At 42.8% G+C, this 21,528-nt stretch overlaps 14 protein-coding genes across 14 annotated transcripts; 8 read left to right on the top strand and 6 right to left on the bottom strand.

Annotated features, from left to right (window-relative positions):
- Positions 1–72: 72 nt before the first annotated feature.
- LSM04_000700 (Coatomer) lies at positions 73–2,751 on the top strand (the record flags this gene model as incomplete). Its single annotated transcript, XM_067334914.1, has 1 exon — positions 73–2,751. One exon carries the CDS (start codon positions 73–75, stop codon positions 2,749–2,751), a length of 2,679 nt encoding a protein of 892 aa, XP_067193834.1.
- An 874-nt stretch (positions 2,752–3,625) lies between these two features.
- Positions 3,626–4,336, top strand: LSM04_005466 (uncharacterized protein; the record flags this gene model as incomplete). Its single annotated transcript, XM_067334913.1, has 1 exon — positions 3,626–4,336. One exon carries the CDS (start codon positions 3,626–3,628, stop codon positions 4,334–4,336), a length of 711 nt encoding a protein of 236 aa, XP_067193920.1.
- A 589-nt stretch (positions 4,337–4,925) lies between these two features.
- LSM04_008656 (Molybdopterin cofactor biosynthesis C (MoaC) domain) lies at positions 4,926–7,781 on the top strand (the record flags this gene model as incomplete). The annotated part of the gene is made up of 2 exons (XM_067334912.1): positions 4,926–6,312; positions 6,505–7,781. The coding sequence occupies 2 exons, from the start codon at positions 4,926–4,928 to the stop codon at positions 7,779–7,781; spliced, it is 2,664 nt and encodes an 887-aa protein (XP_067193988.1).
- Positions 7,782–8,147: 366 nt separating this feature from the next.
- LSM04_007700 (Peptide methionine sulfoxide reductase MrsB) lies at positions 8,148–8,768 on the top strand (the record flags this gene model as incomplete). Its single annotated transcript, XM_067334910.1, has 1 exon — positions 8,148–8,768. The coding sequence occupies one exon, from the start codon at positions 8,148–8,150 to the stop codon at positions 8,766–8,768; it is 621 nt and encodes a 206-aa protein (XP_067193972.1).
- Positions 8,769–9,355: 587 nt separating this feature from the next.
- On the top strand, positions 9,356–10,276 carry LSM04_002035 (Calcineurin-like phosphoesterase domain; the record flags this gene model as incomplete). Its single annotated transcript, XM_067334909.1, has 1 exon — positions 9,356–10,276. One exon carries the CDS (start codon positions 9,356–9,358, stop codon positions 10,274–10,276), a length of 921 nt encoding a protein of 306 aa, XP_067193863.1.
- A 458-nt stretch (positions 10,277–10,734) lies between these two features.
- LSM04_008152 (uncharacterized protein) lies at positions 10,735–11,106 on the top strand (the record flags this gene model as incomplete). Its single annotated transcript, XM_067334908.1, has 1 exon — positions 10,735–11,106. One exon carries the CDS (start codon positions 10,735–10,737, stop codon positions 11,104–11,106), a length of 372 nt encoding a protein of 123 aa, XP_067193982.1.
- A 26-nt stretch (positions 11,107–11,132) lies between these two features.
- On the bottom strand, positions 11,133–11,841 carry LSM04_003743 (uncharacterized protein; the record flags this gene model as incomplete). Its single annotated transcript, XM_067334907.1, has 2 exons — positions 11,133–11,335; positions 11,541–11,841. 2 exons carry the CDS (start codon positions 11,839–11,841, stop codon positions 11,133–11,135), a joined length of 504 nt encoding a protein of 167 aa, XP_067193892.1.
- Positions 11,842–12,236: 395 nt separating this feature from the next.
- On the top strand, positions 12,237–13,451 carry LSM04_008048 (COX15/CtaA family; the record flags this gene model as incomplete). Its single annotated transcript, XM_067334906.1, has 1 exon — positions 12,237–13,451. The coding sequence occupies one exon, from the start codon at positions 12,237–12,239 to the stop codon at positions 13,449–13,451; it is 1,215 nt and encodes a 404-aa protein (XP_067193978.1).
- Positions 13,452–13,937: 486 nt separating this feature from the next.
- Positions 13,938–14,885, top strand: LSM04_001332 (uncharacterized protein; the record flags this gene model as incomplete). The annotated part of the gene is made up of 1 exon (XM_067334905.1): positions 13,938–14,885. One exon carries the CDS (start codon positions 13,938–13,940, stop codon positions 14,883–14,885), a length of 948 nt encoding a protein of 315 aa, XP_067193847.1.
- A 667-nt stretch (positions 14,886–15,552) lies between these two features.
- Positions 15,553–15,900, bottom strand: LSM04_003786 (uncharacterized protein; the record flags this gene model as incomplete). The annotated part of the gene is made up of 1 exon (XM_067334904.1): positions 15,553–15,900. One exon carries the CDS (start codon positions 15,898–15,900, stop codon positions 15,553–15,555), a length of 348 nt encoding a protein of 115 aa, XP_067193893.1.
- Positions 15,901–16,688: 788 nt separating this feature from the next.
- Positions 16,689–17,531, bottom strand: LSM04_002856 (uncharacterized protein; the record flags this gene model as incomplete). The annotated part of the gene is made up of 1 exon (XM_067334903.1): positions 16,689–17,531. The coding sequence occupies one exon, from the start codon at positions 17,529–17,531 to the stop codon at positions 16,689–16,691; it is 843 nt and encodes a 280-aa protein (XP_067193875.1).
- Positions 17,532–17,796: 265 nt separating this feature from the next.
- LSM04_006975 (Ubiquitin-like protein Atg12) lies at positions 17,797–18,090 on the bottom strand (the record flags this gene model as incomplete). The annotated part of the gene is made up of 1 exon (XM_067334902.1): positions 17,797–18,090. The coding sequence occupies one exon, from the start codon at positions 18,088–18,090 to the stop codon at positions 17,797–17,799; it is 294 nt and encodes a 97-aa protein (XP_067193955.1).
- Positions 18,091–18,518: 428 nt separating this feature from the next.
- LSM04_003690 (Protein of unknown function UPF0301) lies at positions 18,519–20,186 on the bottom strand (the record flags this gene model as incomplete). The annotated part of the gene is made up of 1 exon (XM_067334901.1): positions 18,519–20,186. One exon carries the CDS (start codon positions 20,184–20,186, stop codon positions 18,519–18,521), a length of 1,668 nt encoding a protein of 555 aa, XP_067193889.1.
- Positions 20,187–20,502: 316 nt separating this feature from the next.
- Positions 20,503–21,459, bottom strand: LSM04_009048 (WD40 repeat; the record flags this gene model as incomplete). Its single annotated transcript, XM_067334899.1, has 1 exon — positions 20,503–21,459. One exon carries the CDS (start codon positions 21,457–21,459, stop codon positions 20,503–20,505), a length of 957 nt encoding a protein of 318 aa, XP_067193994.1.
- Positions 21,460–21,528: the final 69 nt, after the last annotated feature.

The raw sequence follows: 21,528 nt of genomic DNA, 5'->3' as shown, positions 1-21,528 counted from the left end.
AGGGGAAAAATAGAAGAAGAAGAAGAAGCAATAAAACAAGAAAAATAAAAAAGAAAAAGAAGAATATTAAATATGGATCGTGATCGCTACCGTGGAGATGAGGAGGATGAGGAGGATTATCTCCCATTTGAGGGAATTGACAAATCCACCGCATTACAACAGTGCCGTGTATTTAATGATGTACGACTGGACATCTCTGCATGTGTGCGGGCCATCACACAATGTTTATATCTTCTCTCTACAGGCACAACACTCACAGAGGCGGAGGCAACTGATTTGTTTTTTATGTCTACCAAACTATTACAGTCCACACACCCAAAACTGCGACGATTGTTGTATGTATTGATGAAGGAGTTAAGTCCATTAGTGGAACAACGCTTTATTGCCTCCAATTCCCTCATGGTGGATATTAAAAGTAACAATGATGCCAGTAAATGTAATGGCATTCGCACACTTTATAAAGTGATGAATAGCAGTTTATATGCCTCAATGGATCGCACCATTGTGGAGGCCCTCACTTCACAGAGCAGTAATGTGGTTTGTGCCGCACTTGTCACTGCACTGCATATCGCACAAGTGCAGCCGGATATGGCGAAGAAGTGGGGAACACAATTAACAGAAGTGGTGCGTAGTTGTGGAAAGGCGCAATATGCCGCGATTGCACTTTTACACAAAATGCGAAAGAATGATCGACTCTCAGTGGCAAGACTTATTGAACAGGCGAAGAATGGACAGATACGATCGCCATTGGCGTTGTGCTTGCTTATTAAGATATGCACAGAGTTAATGCGAGAGGACTTTGAAGGATCATTGGATATTTACAAATTTGTAACTTCCATGATGCATAATAATAATGATTTGGTGGTGTTTGAATCTATTAAATCTATTTGTTCTTTACGTAATATCACGGCGAAGGAGGTTTCACCGGCGGTGATGGTGGTACATCTCTATCTTAACGCCCAAAACTCTGTTTTACGTTTTTCCGCTATTCGCTTGTTAAATGAAGTGGCAACATTACATCCCGCGGCTGTATCTCCTATTAATGCAGAGATTGAAAATCTCGTAACGGATCCTAATCGTATTATTGCAACTCTCGCTATTACCACACTCTTAAAGACAGGTACAGAATTTACGATTGAGCGACTTATTACGCAACTTTCCACTGCGAGTTATTTACGTGAATTAGGGGATGAATTTAAGATGGTTATTATTGATTCTATGCGGGTTTTAAATGCAAAATTTCCTTCCAAGTATAATCTTTTTCTTGGATTTCTCTCCAAGGCACTTACGGATGAGGGAAGCAGTCAACTTAAAGAAACTGTCGTGGATGTTATTATGGAAATTGCCAAATCCAATCCAGAGTCTAAGGAATCTGTCTTGAAACACCTTGCGGAGTTTATTGATGACTGTAATTATCCTCAGATTGTGCAACGTGTATTAATGTATCTTGGCGAGGAAGTCCCCCACACGGAAAACCCAAAGCTTTTTGTACGTTATGTCTACAATCATGCCACACTGGAACGACCAGAGATTCGAGCTGTGGCGGTGAGTACATTAGCGAAATTGGCCGCCCGTGTTCCATCCCTACGACGTTCTATTGTTGTACTGTTAAAACGCACCTGTAATGATACCGATGATGATGTGCGTGATCGTGCGGTCTTTTATACCCGTTTGTTTCTCTCAAATGATGAAGATGCGATTAATGCGATGGTGTCAGATGTCGCCCATCATGTGGCCGCACGGCGTAAAGCCCGTATGGCAGCCGCAGCCGCTGCCGCTAATAAGACTTCCCTGTTAAGTGCGGCTGGAGAAGATATTACGATGCAGAAAAGTGTTTCTATGGCAGCGGCAGCAGCGACCGGGGCTTCTCTTACGGGGGAGGAAACTTCTCTCTTCTCCCGTGCAGTACTGCAGGGACGCGAGAAGATGCAGAAAATTAAACAATTAAGTGAACTCGGGAAGCCGTGCAGCAGCAGTGAACCGGTGCCATTGACAGACCCCGACAGTGAGTATGTGGTGACGGTGATGAAACACGCCTACATCTCCCACATGGTGCTGCAGTTTAGAGTAAAGAACACGATGGAAAAGGTGACATTTCGTAATATCTCCATTGTTGTTAACACAGATGAGATCGAAGTAGAGCCACTTTATGTAATTCCCATCAATGCGGTTTCCCCGGGATGTACGGAGTATGGATATGTGGTACTCGCCTACGAAGAGGAACAGTTCCCGAGCGGAGAAGTGGAGTGTCAATTTAAGTTCGCCATGCAAGAAGGCGATGAAATGGAGAGTTTCTCCAACAACAGCCATAATAATAATAATGTGAGGAATTTAACGCCGCAGGAAGAAGAAGAATTGGAGGAATACCCGTTGGAGAGTTTTGACATTAATGTTAGCGACTTCATCACCCCAGTAAACCTCGCCGGGGCCTTTGAAACGCAGTGGGAGTCGATGCAAAACGAAGAAACCACCGGGACGTATTCGTTAAGTTCGATGCGTAATTTAACCGTCGCCGCGAGGGAATTAGTGGCGTTCTTTGGAATGTACGTTGAGGGCGGCAAACCGGATAAGATTACGAGTGCCTCACACACATTATTAATGTCTGGCACTATGGCGAATCGTGATCGTTCGTTAGTGCTTATTAACGCACGTGTGTTTATTGCAAAAGACAATACGGTGGCACTGCAACTCACATTACGTGGGGCAACGGCGGAACTACGCGAGTATCTCGCCACTGCACTTCTCTCGTAGAGTTATTATTATAATAATAGTAATAGTAGATAATAGTACTCCTAATATTAATAATAATAACATTGATATTGTTGATATTGTTATTGTTGGTATTGTTATGATTGCCATTTGCTGTGTTCACACCTTGCATGTGTCTTGCAATTGCGTTTTGGGCCTTGAAATGTTTACTTGGGGGTGTATTAATGTTGCAACAAACCAAAAAAAGAAAAGAAGGAAATAATAATAAAAAAAAAAAATACACCGTTTCTTTCTTTTTTTTTGTTTTTGCTTTATTTGGCTACTTCCACATGCACCAATGAGAGACCTTCTTCTTATCTTTATATCTCTGTGTATCTCTAGCTCTGTGTTTTTTTTTTCTGTATTTATTTGTGTGTGTGTGGAAGGAAGAGATCGCATTCCCACTTCATCTGTACTTTCCTTTCATTTACCCAATCTCAATAAAACATTTAATCATATATATATATATATATGTTGTAGTTATTCCTATCTCATGTTAGGATAAGGGGTATTAGAATAACGGTACTGGATATTGTGCTGTTTTTTTTTATCTCCTGTATCATTTGAGGAAACAAGAAGAAAGAAAACGAAAAAAAAAAATGACGAGGATGTGGTTGGGATTTAAGGGGCCGTACACGGTTTTCAATATACAGAAGCACATACTTACCGATAAACAGAAAAGGGAAAATACAAAAAAAAAAAAAAATAAAAATAAAAATGAAACAAAAAGAAGAATTAATAAATGAAAATTGAAATTACTATTCTATTCTTTGTTTATCCGTTTATTTAATATTACCTCCTTTTCTTTCTTTTTCTTATCTCATCATCATTATAACTGTACCGGTAAGAGAGGCGTCATTGTAGGGAAATCGTATTCATGAACATTCAAGCCCCGCGTGAATTCGGTCGAAATGTCACAAACACAATAGCCGGTACGAAATCATATCCAATCGCATTAACACAACAACAACAACAACAGGAACAAGAACAACAAGAAGGATATAATATTAATTCTCGTAAGGTGTTTGGTGGAGTTTATCAGCAGCAACAACAGCAGTCAGGCGAACTATACCTGCATGAGCCTTGTGAGAAGCGGCATAATAGAAATAATAATAATGGGGATCCCAACATTCAATTCTGTAAGAAGAGGCGTACAGAAGAAAATAACGTCGTGTTTGAGGGAATGTCTAATGTCCTCAATGAAGAAGCAGAATCACCTCCGCAGTTCCCATTACAAATCCCTTTTATACATAATGTGCATAATAATAATAATAATAATAATAATAATAATAATAATAATAATAATAATAATAATAATAATAATAATAATAATAATAATAGCATTAATGATAACAACGAGAATAATAATGATATCGACAACAGGAGTATTACCAGCATTGAGGATTGTTTTGACGAAGATATAACGTCTATACGTGATTCAACCTCCAATTGTGGGGATTTATTACGTTCTGTGGAGTCTGCGAATACACGAGTAATGAATGATCTTGAATACGTGAAGCCGTACTGTTGTACGATGCTGCCTCCTCCTGATATTCCGCTTATGTTTGTTATACCACAGATGTTCTAAAGAGATGGGATTATCATCAAATTTAATAACAGATAGATAGATATAGATAGATAGATATACGACCAATAGAGCAAGAGAGAGATATGGTGCGGTGAGACGAATGGTAGAGGAAGAGATTAGAAAAGAGCTATACTGCCTAAGAAGAAAATAAAGAAAACAATACGATATATTTCTGCAAAACATTGATTGAAAATGAGGAAAGAATTTTTTTTATTTATGGACAAAACATACATCTTTCTTTATTTGTGAGTTATTTTTATCTTAATTTTTATCTTTCCTCCTTTAATGTTTGTTTTTCCTGAAACCACAAAAAAGCGGAGGAACGGCAGGGGCTGCGCTAACAAAAGAACGCCGAGGCGGCACGTAGAGGTGAAGACACATACATACATAAATATTCATACAAAGAAGGGAAAGTTAACAAGAGAATATATATATATATATATATTACACCAGAAAAGATTAAAGCGGCAAAATTACAGCTGCAAATACGAAAACACATACACATATACACACATACAATAGGGGAAGAAAGGAAATAACGAAGACGATAAAAATAAAGAACGAAAGAAAGAAGTGTGAACACATCTGCATGCTAAGATTAGCGCTGGCGCTCTTGGCAAAGCAGAAACCACCGCTGCCAAGAAAAACAAGAACTACAACTACAACAACTATAAGAAGAGGTCGGGCCCCAGTTCCTGTACGGAGAACATCAAAGTCTCCATCTAAACAACGTTCACCGTCGCAGAAGCGGCGAAAGACAAAAACACCAACACGCACGACAAAGCCACCACGCACATTAGTGAAACATGGGGCGGCATCGTTATTAGGTGTTGCGAATAATCACAACAAAAACAACAACAAGAAAAGTAACAACCATACAAGTGAACCGAATGTCCCCTCACCACAGGAAACAACATCAACATCAACAAATAGAACAACTGCCGTAGAAGGAAGAGGTCTTACCGTTACGAATGTTCCTACAGACACAATTGAAAAGAAATCGGCGTATTGCCTTGCGACTGCCGTCTCCACTGTTATAGTGCCGCCCGCCGCCAATTCTCTGCTTGAGGGGATGAAACAAACTCTCACGCCATCGGTGCAAAAACCAAACGATGGTGGCGCCGGTGTTGTGGGTGGGTATCGCAATAGCGGTGCAAACGCTAACGATCCCACGAATAGCAATAACAATCACAATAACAATCGCACTAATGATGGACGTGAGCCGGTTTCACAGATGGAGGAGTTTTACACCTCTAAGCGAGGTCCGCTCTTCGCCACGGCCGTTATTGCCGGCACGAATGCCGTTAAACAGACATCTCAGTTAATTCCATTCTGTCATCCCATGCGTATTCAAAAGTGTTCCTTTACATTTCGGCGGCGTGTCTTGGCGGGTTTAAATCGCACCTCCGCCCTTCCACATCGTGTGGTGCTGCGCAAACGCACGAGTCCACCGCCGCCGCCCAGTCGCTCTCGCGGTGAGTGTAGTGTTTTGTATTGTTTCTGCACCGTAGCGACCGATGATGTGAAAGTTGGAGTTGAGATGGAGGCCCTCACCGGCGCCAACGTCGCGGCGCTTACTTTGTACGATATGTTAAGAGGACTGCCGGGATCGCAGGAGGATGGATTAAGTATTGGTGAGTCGTTTGTACTTGCCCGTCGTGGTGGGAGGAATGACTTTACAAAGTTACTCATGTCAGAGCCGGAGGGAAATAATAATAATAATAATAATAATAATAATACAATCCGGGAAGAAGAGGCGGCAGCGGCAGTAGCGCAGTTAACACAGGGAGAAAGAAGGAGTGTAAATACCGGCACAACAACAGTTGATGATGATGGTATTGGAACATCAAGTGAGACCACTCCACTCTCTACATCATCATCGTCATCAACAGCAACAACAACAACAAGAGGAGGAGGAGGAGGGGGCGTTCAACACGATAACAGTGATGGTAGTAATAATAATACTAGTAGTAATAGTAGTAGTGGGAGTGGGAGTGATAATAATAATAATAATAATAATAATAATAATAATAATAATAATAATAATAATAATAATAATAATAATAATAATAATAGTATTGAGCATTTAGTACGGGTAGTTCAACAAAAGCAAGTGCCGCCAAAAGGGACGAACAAAGCCATTACGGAGGCTAATAACACAAATATAGCGAAAGAAAGAGAAGAAATGGAAGAGAATAAAGGGGCATGGTGGAAATCTACACCACGTGAAAAAAAAATGCAACAACTACATCCACGTAGAAGGTACGAAACAGAGAGCACCTCTGCTGCAGTTGTGACTCCTATTCGCAATGATAGACACCCGAAAACAACAACCGCTACAAAGACTAGTAACCTCGGTAGTAAAATGAAACTAAAGTCAAAGGCGAGACTAAAAGGAAAAATTCTGAAGAAACAGAAGAAACAAGTAGTAACATCATCTCCAGCGAAGAGACATACAACGGGAGGAGCTCATGCCGCTACTACTACTACTACTACTAATACTAACACTACAAAGACTACTTCTATTAATACTACAGCTGTTTCTGATGCGTCTGATGATGAGTATGATGATGAACATGACGTTGAGGAAGAGGAAGAATATAATGATGGAATTGAAGAAGAAAGCAAAAATGTTGTAAAGCCTACGGGGAAACTTACCACAAAGGCCAAGAACACAGCATCAAAGAAAACAGTTTCAAGAGTTAGTGATGCTCATGATGATGATGATGTTGATTATGGTGAAAATGAAGATGATATTAACGAGATGGAGAAAGGAACTCATGATAAGACCCGTAAGAACTCTAAAACCAACACTCATGAAGAAAATTTGGAGGAAGAGGTAGACAAAGATGAAAAGGAGGTAATATCTACAGGAAAGCGTGATAAAAAACCCACACGATTGAAAAATGAAGCAGCAGCTGCTTCTACTGTTACTACTCGTAACCAATACGATGAGGACGGGGCTGGGGGTGACGTTAGTAACAAGAGGAACCACAAGAAAAATAACATAGAGGCTAGACAACTTTCTGATAAAGAAGAATATGAATATGAATATGATGATGATGATGATGATGATGAGGTACAAGATGAAGAGGAAGTGGTTCCCGTACGGCGTTCCAAAACTAATAGGAAAAAACATCAGCAACAACATAACTCATCATCATCATCATCAAATTCGGAATCTTCATCCGTGCGTCGTAACAAGAATAGTCAAGTGGTAAGACCTGTTAAACATGACAGTTGGGATGATGAGACCAAAATTGAATTTGACTATGACCAGGATGAAAATGAGATGCAGGATTTCTTAGAAGAAAGAGAAGAGCAAGATGGACGACCAAAGAAACGACAACAACTACAACAACAATCACAATCACAATCACAATCACAAAAAAATAGTAAAGCCACTAAGGGCAGTCGACCACAGCGGTATGCATCGCGGCGCTAATTAAGAAACAGAAGCGCCTTGCGGTATCTGTCATACTTGCTAACATCACGCGATTGCGTGTACTACATAGAATGATGAAATACTCTGGGTGATTGAGGGAGTGAATGAGTTTATGTTTTGTGTGTATGTGTGAAAAGGAGGAAAAGGAAGGAGGAAATAATGTGAGAGGAGATGATGATAACACGTGTTGTGTGTATTTAATCTCTTTTTGTCTTTTGTTTTTGTTTCTTCTTCTTTTTTTTTCCTTCACTTTTGATCTCCAAGGGTTATTACATTATTAACGTGTGATCCCAGATACATAGACAATTATATATATATTCTCAATAAAATACGAAAAAAGAAATAAGGAAAGAAGTTTTACAACGAATGCGGTTCTGCTATAGGCGAAGTGCTGCTATTGCAACTTCCTCTGCTGTTTTCCTTCTCTCTGTGCCTCTGTTTGCATCTCGCAATTCCACCCTCCCCTCTTCTCTCCCCTACTCTTGGCAGTGCCGATCGAATCACTCCACTAATAATAATAATAATAATAATAATAATAATAATAATAAGAGCCGGGTCAGTACCATGACGCACTGTGCCTCTTCTGCAGAGGTGGATGGCTCAAAGGATATTGGCGACACCGCATGGCGTGCAAAGCTCACACCGCGGGAGTATCACATTCTCCGCGAAAAGGGCACAGACCCGCGTTTTATCGGCTTTACGGATCACTTTGAGCCCGGCGAGTACAACTGCGCGGGCTGCGGATCGCTGCTGTACACATCCGCCATGAAGTTTCACTGCGGCTGTGGCTGGCCGGCATTCGGCGATTGCGTGCCGCTCGCCGTGCGGGAGTCGCCCGACGTGGACGGACGCCGAATTGAAATTCTCTGCAATGCGTGCGGCGGACATCTTGGACACATTTTCCGCGGAGAGGGATGGGGCCACACACCTGCAGATGAGCGGCACTGTGTGAATAGCACCGCCCTGTACTTCCACCGTACAGAATAGAGAAAGGGAGAAGAAAAGTAAAAAAAAAGAATGACGGGAAAGAGGAAGAAAGGGGTGGAGTGTGGTGGAATTAATATATATATATATATATATATATATATGATGGGATGCGTATCTATTATGTGTCTCTGTGTGTGTTTGCGTGTGAAGGTGTTAGAAATGTGGGGGGTTTTAATGCAGTCATGCAGGGTTATTACTCTTGCTGGGTATTAATCTCCTTTTTCTTTTTATTTTTTCCTTCTCACCCTTAGTTATTCCCAGTTTCCATTAGTGTTGTACACAATCATTGTGTCTGTGTGTGGTTTCGTTTATTCCAGTGGCGGCTATTCTTTTTTTTTTCTGCAGGCTTTTTTTGGTTTTTATTATTTACACTTTTATCTATGTAATTCTTTTATGTATCCTTAGATTCTTTTTTTTCTTCCTCAAATATCTACTTATACACATACACATAAACATACACACGCCGACGCATTAAAGCAAAGTAAAATTGTGTATAACGTGGGAAGGGAGGTAAGCAGAAGGAGTAAAAAAAAGTCTTTTTTTTTGTTTTTTTTTGTCTTTGTTTTTTAGTTATTGAGCTTCCTACGATGGCGGACTTGAACAGTATGATTGAGGCGCTATACGGGGGGAAGCTCATCACGGAGCGGCAGGTGGCACAAATATGTGATCGTTGTAAGGATCTTTTCCTTGAAGAAGGAAACGTTGAAGTTGTTTACGCTCCTGTAACTTTGTGTGGCGATATTCATGGCCAGTTCTTTGACATGTTGGAGCTTTTCCGTCATGGTGGTCATATACCTGATACTAGCTATGTCTTTATGGGTGATTACGTGGATCGTGGTTATCACAGTGTTGAGACATTATTGTTACTACTATTGCTAAAGGTTCGATATCCAGATCGTATTACACTTCTGCGTGGGAATCATGAATCCCGACAAATTACACAAGTATACGGCTTCTATGATGAGTGCTACCGCAAGTATGGCAGTGCGAATGTCTGGCGCTTATGCACAGAACTTTTTGATTATATGCCACTTTCAGCTGTGGTGGAGCAGGATGTGTTTTGTGTTCATGGTGGTTTAAGTCCACAGATTAATACCCTTGATGAGATCCGTGTGCTTGACCGCAAACAGGAGGTACCGCACGATGGTGCGATGAGTGATCTTCTCTGGTCGGATCCTGAAGATATGGATGGTTGGGGTGTTAGTCCACGTGGGGCGGGATTTATATTTGGCGCAGATGTGACTAAAGCGTTTAATCACAGAAACGGCCTCAGTCTCATCGCACGTGCCCATCAACTCGTATTTGAGGGGTATAAATCGATGTTTGACGATAACTGCTGTACAGTGTGGTCAGCACCGAATTACTGTTATCGCTGCGGTAATGTGGCATCCATTATGAAGATAGGCGAACACGCAAGAACAGACCGGACGTTTATTACATTTGGTGCGGCCCCATCAGAAACACGTGGGCACTTGGCGAAACAACCACCACCAGAGTATTTCTTGTAGAAAAACGAAAAAAACCGGTAAATGAGAGAAAAGGGAAATGAAAGAATAGAAAAGAAAAAAAAAGAAAGAATACATATGAGTCTCAAATGTGAGCAATGGATGCCTAACCAAGAAATAAAAAGAAAGGTTATCATTGTGTAAATATTTTACTTTAAGTTGGAGTGCTTTGCCTATTATTATTATTATTATTATTATTATTATTATTATTCTTGAAACGTCCATTGTGATATGGCCTGTGGTGGTCATTCTCTATTTGCACAAATAGCGGATACGACACAAGTACAGAAGCTTAAAAGACGAGGTGTAAAATAAAAAAGAATAAAAACGAAAAGGGAAATCATTATTAGTTAAGTATGTAGAGACAAAGAGGAGGTCTCCCTAAGTGACCCTAAGTCCCCCCCAATATATATATATATATATATATATATATATAAAGGGAGACTAAAAAACGCAACTATATGTTATCATATGCTTTTCAGGATAAAATGCATAATAAGAACCCAGATCAACGCATCGTATTAGCGTTACTTGCCAGTAACGGTACATTAAGTCTTCTTTTCATTCTTGTAGCGGTGTACGCTAATCACTGCCTACTTGCACGTGACGACAATCGCCGTCGACAACGAGAGGAGGAGGATCGCCTTAGTGTAGGAGGTGATCAAACAAGTCAAGATGGAACTATAACAACACTTCCATCTAGCCTGTATAATGCTGCAGGTATATTAAGTTTTCCATCGTCATCACCAATTCGGGATGAGGCCCGGAAATTTCCTAATGAGGTGGTCTCTGCTGGATCTAAAGAAATCCATCCGCTATCAAACTTAGAATGAGCTAGTGATGAGATATGAGGAGTAAATTATTTCTCAGCAGCAAGTACAACACCATCATTGTGGACGAGTATAGGGAATGTAAGTCCTGAGGGACACTCCACACCAAGTAGGGCGGTAATTGTAACCAACTGGTCTATATTTGTGGATGCAAAGTCTATACTATTTATGCTTGCTGCCTGCTGTTCATTGACACACGCCATTACGGCGCTAACTCTAACATTAGCAGATCCTAAACATCTAGGTTCTGGTACAAGTCGACGGAATCAAGATGTGATTACATCAATTCAAGCGTTCTTATTTTTTATTTACAGTATTATGTATTCTATTATATGGATTCGGGGATATTTCTGGTCGTGTCTCAGTAAAACGGTTTCGTATTATTCTTTGGGGGTCTCTTGCTGGTATTTTTACTGCTATGGGGATTGCATTACAACTTGTTCTAAGAGATATATTCCCTATGGCGTTAGAATATTTTGGCATCATATACCAAGGTATATTGGCAATATGTTTTCTTGTTACTTCTATAGTATTGCCGCGACGTATTGTTGGATATGGTGAGTCTGTTGCTCCTATTGCTTCCAAGGTACGTCGAGTGACCATCACAACTGCAGTATCACTAACTGTACAACTTGTAATTCTTCTCCCAATTGTACAAAGTCGTTTAGCGGTAGTAGGCGTATTTGCTCCTTCTATATATTTTTCTTCAGTATTATCCCTCTTGCTGCCTCTCTTCATCTACTTCACTCACCCCGTTAGGTTATGGATCACAAGACTCAATTATGTCCGTATGTCAGGAAAATAATAAAAATAGAGTTTTTATTATTTATTATTTATTTTTGCTTTGTCACTCTTTTATATATGTTCTTGTAAAATTTTTTTTCTTCCTTTGACCTTTTTTCTCTTGTTGTCGTTCCTATAATTGTAATATAGGCTTAATCTTTGTTGTTGTTGTTGTTTTTCGTTTGTTTAACTTCGGTGTCTCACTATCTTTCTTTCCTTTGATATTCGGGCAACATTGAATAGTGACAAATCATCAAAGAAGAAGAAAAACAAAAGGAAAGGGGAAAGGAAGGATCAAAACAAATACTAAAAGAAGAACTAAAAAAACAAAAACAGAAAAGAAACAGGGCATGTTACGTCTTAGGGCTAGGGTACCACAAGCGACTCTTTCGCAATCACGATTTTCATTTTGTTTCACACGTCGTCTGCAGTGCTGTTGTGCTACTGCTGGTAAGACTACTACTGTTTGTACTGAGGAAAATGTATGGCGAGCTCCAGTAACAAATAAATGTGTGGCGCATTGGTTGTATTTTTCAGCAGCATTGGTAGGAGGAGTTGTTATTATCGGAGGAATTACGCGACTTACAGAGAGTGGACTTAGTATTGTTGACTGGAAACCAGTAACTGGAGTTCGACCTCCTTTAACTCAAAAGGAGTGGGAAGATGAATTTGCCAAGTACCAAAATTTTCCAGAATTTAAACAAAAAGATAAAATGACGCTAGAGGAATTTAAATTCATCTTTTTTTGGGAATGGGCTCACAGGCTCATGGCACGCAGTTTGGGTATTGTTTACGGAATCCCAATGGCATATTTCTTTTACAAGGGTAGATTTACGGGTCAGAAAGCACTTGGTGCAGCTATTCTTGGTATACTCGGGTTAGGTGGAGCACAAGGTGCCATGGGTTGGTACATGGTACGCAGTGGTTTAGATCCACGTTTGTTAGATGAAAAACGAAAGGCAACCGTTTCTGCATACCGACTGGCTTCGCATTTGGTATTGGCATTTACCATTTATGCTTGTATGATGCACATTGGTTTCAGGTTAAAACATCCACGCATCGGTAATTTTGAAGGCAAATTTGCTATTCAGTCCATTGCACGTACTTCCTTCGCCCTCGTCTTCTGCGCAGTGGTTTCAGGCGCCTTTGTTGCTGGATTAGATGCGGGAGTGATGTACAATGATGAGTTCCCGTGGATGGGCGGTGGTATTCTCCCACCACGCGATCATCTTCTCACCGTACAACCCTGGTGGCGCAACGCCCTTGAGAATCCCGCCGCAGCGCAGACGTGGCATCGACTTATGGCAGGCATCAGTACACTTTCTGTTCTCACACTTAATGCGGCTTGTCTGCGGTATAAGGCGACACTGCCAAAGATGCTTCGCCGTGGTATGATTGCCGTTAACGGCGCCCTGGCGGTGCAGGTGGGATTGGGTATGTGGACCGTTATCTCGTGTGTGGATATTCCTGTTGCCGTGAGTCACCAGTTTGGATCACTTGTGCTGCTGACAACGCTCATTCGTGTGTGTGCCATCATTAGCTCCCGTGGTGTGATATTACCATAACTGCAGAATTCAAGAAAAATAAGTTATGCGTTGGAGAAACATGGGAGAAGGGAGAGATTTGAAGAAAAGAAGAAAACAAGGCAAAAAAAAAAAGAAAAATGCATAGATTCAGGGTGTGGTGGAGGTGGTGGTAAGGGATGAGAAATGGAAAAGGCAAAAGCCAATTAAAAGAAAAAAATATGTACATCGGAAATGTATATATAGGCAGAATACAAAAAAAAGAAAAGAAAACAATTATCATGTGGCTTTTACTTAACCATAATTCAAAAGATGCATTACTGTTAGAAAAAGGGGATAAAAGTAAGAGAAGATATATGACTATCTCGGTATTTTCGGATAGTAAGAATAATCTCTTTCTTTTTCTTTTGTAGTATATAATATTACAAGATTTTCTCGTATTGGTGTATATATACATATATATATGTTTTTTTTTCCCTCCCTCCCCCTCTTTCAATCTAATAAAAAGTAGTCATGGGAAGCCTTGTAATGGCGCCTTGGTCTGTTTATATTGTGGTAGTCCTTCTTCTTAGTTGTTCTCTTTATATTAGCAGAGCTGAGACCTCAAGCGCACAGTGTCCGTCAAGCTGCGATACGGTCGATGAATGGTGCTCAAATACTTTTGGGGTTGGTGGAAGTATTTCATCACGTAATTGTGGGGATTCCTCATTTGAATGCATTTGTAACGGCGTTTCAGGGGTAGTTGTGACTAGGGATGTTGATTCGTGTACATGGGAAACCAGTTTTGATCAAAATGCTCCTAACGGTTCATTTTGTTTTTCCTACACAGGATTATGCCCCACTGACTGTGATAGTATTAACCCTTGGACTCAACACTGTGTAGAAGATATTACTTGTGTTTCAGAAAATGATAAGTTTGTTTTTAATTGTACAACATGTGCAGGAAGAACTTATTCCATAGAAGGTGATAGTAAATCATGTAAGAAGGAATACAGTAGTGAAATAGCTTGTGATCCTGCCACAACGTGTAATGGAAATGGATGTTGTCGCAAACCAGGTACCTCTTTAGATCAATGTGCCTGTTTTCGGGATCCCATAAGGGGGTTTTGGGCACAACCTTGTTGCAGTAATTGTGATCCCGCATATGAACCAGGAAAAGATCACTGCACGAAGCCAAGGCCTGTCATTCAGACAATTCTCTCTTCTATAGGAAGCACATGGACAATGGTATTGCCTAACTTGGCAGTATTGTTTTTATTCGTGGTACTCGGTGTGATTCGTGGTGAGTGTGAGTCAGACAGGGGCTTTCAATCTACAGCACTACGTAAGACTGGATTGTCTGCAGTGCAAGTGGCACGACGGCACCAGCGCGGTTTGTTCCACTCAAAATATATTCCCAAAAGACCAGCTAAAAGTCGTTGTTTTCTCAATGAAGAAGAGGGCCAAACACACTTCCGTGGACCATCCGCCTACTGAACAGAGATCACATAAGTACAAGTCCAAAAAAAAAAAATTCCACTAAAGTAGTTTATGCGTAATTTGTATGGGGTTCTTTTTCCGTTGTTGTTATTCCTTTCACACCTATTCCTCTCTCTTTTCTTTTAAAAAGGAGAATGAGAAGACCTCCACTTCGGATTATAATGGTGGTACAGGATCCATCTCAATCGTACTCGAAACCCACGGCCCACAATCATAGGAAAAACCTACTGCGATGAAATTAACGATGAATATTTAAGCCACATTTAATAGGAACAGTTCCGCATCACTTGCGAAACCTCACATTTTCACCACGAAAAAAACGAAAACAAAGTGATAAGAAGCAATTTATAAGAAACAGTACCAGGTAGAGATGGTTATTGTCGTTCTTGCTCTCTGTACTATAAAGCGTTTCACTTGGTGATCAAAGTTTTTTTTTGCCTTTTTCTGGAAACTTCGTTGCCTCTGTGTGCTTTTACACTGGGACAACGTGGGTGGTGTGTGATTGGGTTGTGCGTGACTGCCTTTGTTCTGCCGTGTGCTGTGCTCTCTCTCACTCTCTCTGTCTGTCTCCCTCTCTTCTTCTTTGCTCCTTGATTCTTTTCCCCTTTCGCACGTGCAAACGGACACGCATCTCGTCCTGTTTTGCGTGCCTCACGCTCAGCGTTCAACTCTTGCATTCGGGGGAAGGGCATTCCAAACGCGAAGGCTCACGGCGGCGTGGGGCACCTATATACAAGCACGCCTGGGGGCTCATCTTGAACGGGATCGCACTCCAAACGCAATCGCGTTGGCCTGGTCGAAATTCCTGTCCGACGACAGTTGCGGCGCGGCATGCACTCCAAACATGCACGTCACACAGCAACACACCAACACAAAAACACAACCACTTTTTGCGTCCCTCTCCAAACGGGAGAACATGCATGGGCTGGCATGAGCGGCATGCTTCGCTTCGGCGGGGCTCGAGGGGCACTTTACGTCCCGAGGCGCTGAACCTTGAGGCCTGAAATATCATGCTCAGGGACTTTGAACTTGAGAGAGATAGAAAGGAGGTGAGAAGGAGAGGGGAAAGGATGAAACCCGGCAACCAGTCTGCACGAGGCGCGAGCCGCTCGTCGTGGGGCTCGTTGTCGGGTTTCGCCCTTTACTTTTTTCCCCGCGACGGTGATGAAGCAGACGACGCTGTGGCCTCGACATCGCTGGCGTCTTGGCGGAAAAGACGGGGCGGCGACGGGAGAAGATGTGACCCCACCGCCGTCTTGGAAGGAGGGCGATGGCGCAACCCCTTCCTTCCCTTACATTCCCGAAATCCTTCTCGCGTCATTGCGCCCGAGCCGTGGGCAGCACACACACAACCGTGGGTCAAGGGCATCCGAGAAAACCTCGTCTTGAACATGCAACGCGCGCCCCACGTCCCTCCAGGATTGTAGCTGAACACTGGCGATGAGGTGCGCGGCATGCAAGGGGAACCCCCTAAAGAAGAGAACCGCCTTACAACGAGGACTGCCACGCACAGAAAACGGCAATCACCACACGAACGCTTTCCCCCTTTGGGCGGGCCAAAAGGCCTTTCCGGGGGTCCGGCCCTCCTCCCTCCGGGCAAGCAGCGAAAGAAAAAAAAACAAGGAAGGGGAAAGAAAACGCGTCCGGCGCAGGCCAAAAAAAAAAAAAAAAAAAGAAAAAGAAAAAGAAAAACAACAGCGCGCCCGTTTTTTTTTCCCCTTTTTGCTCGCGATGGCCTGGGTCCGCCAGTGCTCGTTGATTCTTTTCTTTTGTTGGGGGCCTCCGCGGGCCGTTCCCGCGTCACCGCCCTGGTCGCTCAAGCCTTGCCTTGGACAGAAGCAATTCCATCGGCGACACGCCGCGGAATATTATGGCTGTCCGTTCTCCCCTCTTGAATTCCGTCTCTTTTCCGTCAAAGGTAAGGGGGGTCCCCTCCACAACCGTGCGGCCGCTCGCTCGCCCGAGGTGTTCGGCATCGTCTTCAATCCAATCCGTGCTATGCTCCCAATCGTACCTCGCCGTCCCGATGAGGATGTAAAAACAACGCGGCGCAAGCATTAGCTCCACCCTCTCTTTAGGGTATTTTGGATGGGTTAACGCCATCACCCGAGCGGAACCGAGGCAAAGACCTGCGATAATTCCACTTGAATTTCTGCTTTCATCAACATGGGCCCGAATAAATCCATTTCCGCTTAGTCGCAAAAAATGAACCCTATCGTCCAAGGGAATTTTTGTGAGATACTCTGATGCCAACCCCCGGCACCTTTGCAAAGCATCACGGCTAAGTTGAAGGTTTTTTTTTTCATTGGGCATTTCACCCGTTTGGCCATTGGTTTCGGACGCCGCATCCCCCATCAATTCTTTATAGGAGCGATAGAATTCTTTAAAATGGTGAATCAGAGAATCGGCATGCCCATCATTGTATGGAAGGCGAGTGAACCACGGTTCAACAAGAGAGAGGAGAGCCCTTTCTTCCTTTTCTGTGATCACGTTGGGAATTACAAACGCAGGAACGCAATCAGGAGGAATTAATTTGGTAGATACACCAACTACCTCGCAAGGTTGGGGCTGACGAAAGCTCGGGGCATACCGCAGCGAGACATAACTGGAAAGCTTTTCATAAAGTACACGCACCCTTTTCATTCCCTTTGTCGCTCTCAAGAATTTGGAATGAGAAAAGTGTTTTTTTTTTTTTTTTGCAACTATACCGTTCTTTGATTATGGCCTCTGTCTTTGATTGTTTTTTTTTTAGCTGCGAACAGAAAAAAAAGAGGAAAATAAAAACGAAATAAAAAGGTGCCAGAAAAAAAAAAAAAAAACATTTCAAACACATTTCCCTTCCTTGCTGGCGTTTTGGTTCTTTTAGGTCTACTACAGTTCTCCCGGTGTACATTCATCCCAAGGGCAATCAACCGTGAAAAATTCCTGTTGATACAGCTACTGACAATTCCCTTTGCTCCTTTGACTCTGCATAGGCATGCAATAATGATTCCAATGTTTGATCAGGTGTTGGTATAAATCCCTCAGAACCACGCATTATGAACAAGTAAAGCACAGGACGCTTTAATTTTTTCTTAATGCGAGCTTGTATCTGACCCAAAGTTTCACTTGGGTCGCAATTCATATTGGGAAGTGTTTCCGTTATGCCTGTCTTGGGGGTAAGGCGCAGGGTGATCTTGTTGCTTGTTGTACTTTCAGACATAACTCAGGGAGGGAAGTAAAGCAAACACACACTAGATGACTGCCTCACTGCACCCCCTTCACTCCTGGACAGACGCCTCTCCACTTATTTGCAATCCTCCAGGCTTGAAAGCCATAAAGAAGAAACGAAAGAGATAAAAAGAAAGTAAAAATGAGAAGGAAGTATCTTAAGACAAATAAATGATACACAACAATTATGCTTATTCATTAAATTTCTCTCATCCCCCCCCCCAAAAAAAAAAAGAGACGAAATAAAAAAAGAAAAACAACGAGTGACAGGCAAGCACACACGTGTCGAAGAAGAAAATATTTTCAAATAAGAAATGATGCAGCTCTTTTAGGTTTCAAAGACATTTGCATTACCTCCTATTTCTCCTTTCACACCCCCTTTTCCCCTTGTAAGTATGCTTAGGATACGCAGAACCAAAGTCACTCTTTTTTCTTGTCATCTTTTTCTTCTCCAACAGATTTCCCCGCTGTTGATGGGTTCTCGTCTTTCTCCACTGAACGTGACGTTGACCCTTTCTCTGCTGCCGTCTCATCGCTAACTGTGGGACCATGGACATCGCGGTCATCATCACTACCCTCATATTCTAACCCCTCTTCTTCCTCCTCTGTTTCATAATTTTCCATTAATATGTTGTCCTCTTCAGCTGAAGTATCAGCGTTATCAACGGCAGTCACTGCTTCACTCATTACAGAGGGCCCTGATACTTCTAGTGGTAACACTCCACGTGTGGTTCCTGAGAATGGATTCACGCATCCCACTAAAGCACTGAATTCTCCTCCAAGACTATACATAATTTGATCCCACAAGCATTCGCGACGTCGCAGGATTTGATCCGGAGGAAAAACTTGCGGCAGAGAAATGTCTACACCATATCGTCGTTCACGCGTCAGCCTGGCTTCTTCCAACTCTTCCTTTGTAGGAAACCTTTCTACTTTTCCAGATTCTGGTATTAGCGGAAAGGGTCCAAAAAACTGTGGAGAAAGTTTAACAGGAATCCAATGACCGTTGGCCACCTCAGTCTCAAGCTGTTGTGTAGGCCACCGCATACTACCCCAGTAAACTCGAAGGGAAGATCGTGGTCTACCCGGTATTAACTGGGCTAAATATGGAAGCGCTTCCACCTTAGATAGATAAAGTGTTGGTTCTACACTACCATCTTCTAAAATCCCACCACGAATAAGAGGCTTGCATAACAAAGAATGATGTTCTACAGGAGTTTCTGCCGTTTTGGATTTCGCTTTACTATCTTTCCACTTAAGCCAAGCAAGATATTGAGGAGACTCTGGTTCTGTAGGAGGTTTAGTAGTATGAAGAATGCTGATCTGCGCTGTAGGAGGCATAGTGAAGCCAATCTGTGAAAAACCTCCATCATACACTTCATGCCCCCAGAACACTTCAGGGAACATGGGATTCCCACGTGAAAGGGGATAAGTAAACATCATATCAAGTACAACCGCCGTAGTTACATGATGATTACGCTCTGTAATTAGTAATACACGGCGATCCACATGCGTTGAAGAAAGCGGATGGGCAACCAAGGCCACACCTTCCGCAAGATCAACAGTTTGAGTTTTTTGCAGAACAACTTTAGTAGGAACAGAAAACATAGAACCAACAAGAGGGGCATACTTAGGACCTTTGTTAATTGTATATTTAAGAGGTTCAGCTCGGTACAAACCTTTTTTCGGCTGAGACGCTTTCATTGTATTAATTAAAGGAATATGGTCTTTCATAAACACAGGAACTTTTGCAGTAACCTTCTCATTGTGCGCTCGGAGACGTGTTAACGTAACAAAAGCCAAACTCACATTACCGGGTAACTTTGTCTCACGAAATACGTCACGCAAAATCTTCATGTATTTTACTCCATTAGGAACATAAAGAGGACCGTGGCTTTTTGTGATATTTTGTAGCTCCTTAGTGAGTGGAAACAAAGTCTTCGAGACAGGGGAATCGTCTAATTTTTTAACTTCTCTAAGAAGCATACGGTATAAGGATCGCAAAACACCAGGGGCAACAACAGGAACATTGGTTATGTTACTTCTGTTCTTCAATGAAGTTGACCACTTCATGCTTCCACGTAGCATACGTAACAAAAAATACTTCAAACAAATAGTCAAGAATTATAATAAAAGAAAAAGCAATAATGAGAAAAAAAAACAGCGATATTTACAAGAAGAAGCACAGGATACTTTTTCCCAAAAAAAAAACAACCACAACCAAATCCTACAAAATAAAAGAATTGCGTTTAACACAAATCCAAATAAACAAAACAATCAAAAATAATAAAAAAAAGCAAGCCATCTAACTCCAGGTCAACGTGTCGCAGTGCAGCGTCCCGGGAGTTGATGCCAGCACGACACACCAAGGATTGCCAGTTGTGGATGTCGGAGAGACAGATACTTATGCCTGCTCCGACACACTCCAGACGCGGATGACATTATCCGTGTAGCCAGAGTACAGGGTGCTGCCATCGGCAGACCAAGCAATCGATACACACTCAGGTGCCTTCTTGCTCTTCTGCTGTGCCTCCGGTGTGAGCTCAACAATGACTTCCTTGTTCTCCAAGTCAAAGATACGGATATTCTTCTCGGTGGCTGCGCACATCCAGTAGCGGTTGGGCGAGAAGCAAATCTGGTTGATGGGGGCACCGGCCGCAATCTCCGAGAGAGCCTCTCCCTTGGTGAGGTCCCAAAGGCGGGCAACACCGTCCTTGTCAGAGGAGGCGCAGAGTGAGCCATCGGGTGACACCGTCACGGACGTGACGTAGTTCGTGTGGCCCACCAGATCGGTGACGAGCTTGCCGCTGGCGAGGTCCCATACCTTGACGAGGTTATCCCAACCACCTGAAACAATGAGTGGCGTCTCGAGCGTGGGTGAGAAGCGGACGCAGCTTACCCAGTCAGTGTGCGCACCACGGCTCAGCGTGTGCATGCACTCACCCTTGACGTTCCACACGCGCAGAGCGTTGTCGCGACCACCGGAGACGATCTGACGGTTGTCTGGGGAGAAGGTGACAGCGAGCACATCCTTGGTGTGACCAAGGAACTTGTGCTGGCACTGACCGTTCTGCAGGTTCCACAGACGCAGGGAGCGGTCCCAGGAGGCGGAGACGGCGAAGTCGCCGTTGTTCGACAGAGCGACGTCAGACACAAACGCACTGTGGCCCTCCAGGCGGCGCTCGGGGAGACCGTAGTCGCTCTCTTCGCTGTGGCGGTCAGGGTTGGCGCCCCACGAGATGAGTGTGTTGTCGCGGGAGGTCGACACCACCTTCATGTACGAGTCGGCGGACTGAGGGCAGGCGAGAGAGGTGACCCACCCACGGTGACCCTTCAGCTGTCCATCGTAAGTAACGGCCATTGTAGGAATTAAAGTGGAGTGCTCGGGGTGCTGTTTAGCTTGCTGTTCATCAAAAAGTGCAACAAAAAA

This window comes from Trypanosoma melophagium (genome assembly GCF_022059095.1).
Source record: "Trypanosoma melophagium isolate St. Kilda chromosome Unknown ctg14segment1, whole genome shotgun sequence".
Taxonomy (NCBI): domain Eukaryota; phylum Euglenozoa; class Kinetoplastea; order Trypanosomatida; family Trypanosomatidae; genus Trypanosoma; species Trypanosoma melophagium.
This window is presented reverse-complemented; position numbering and strand designations above follow the sequence as displayed.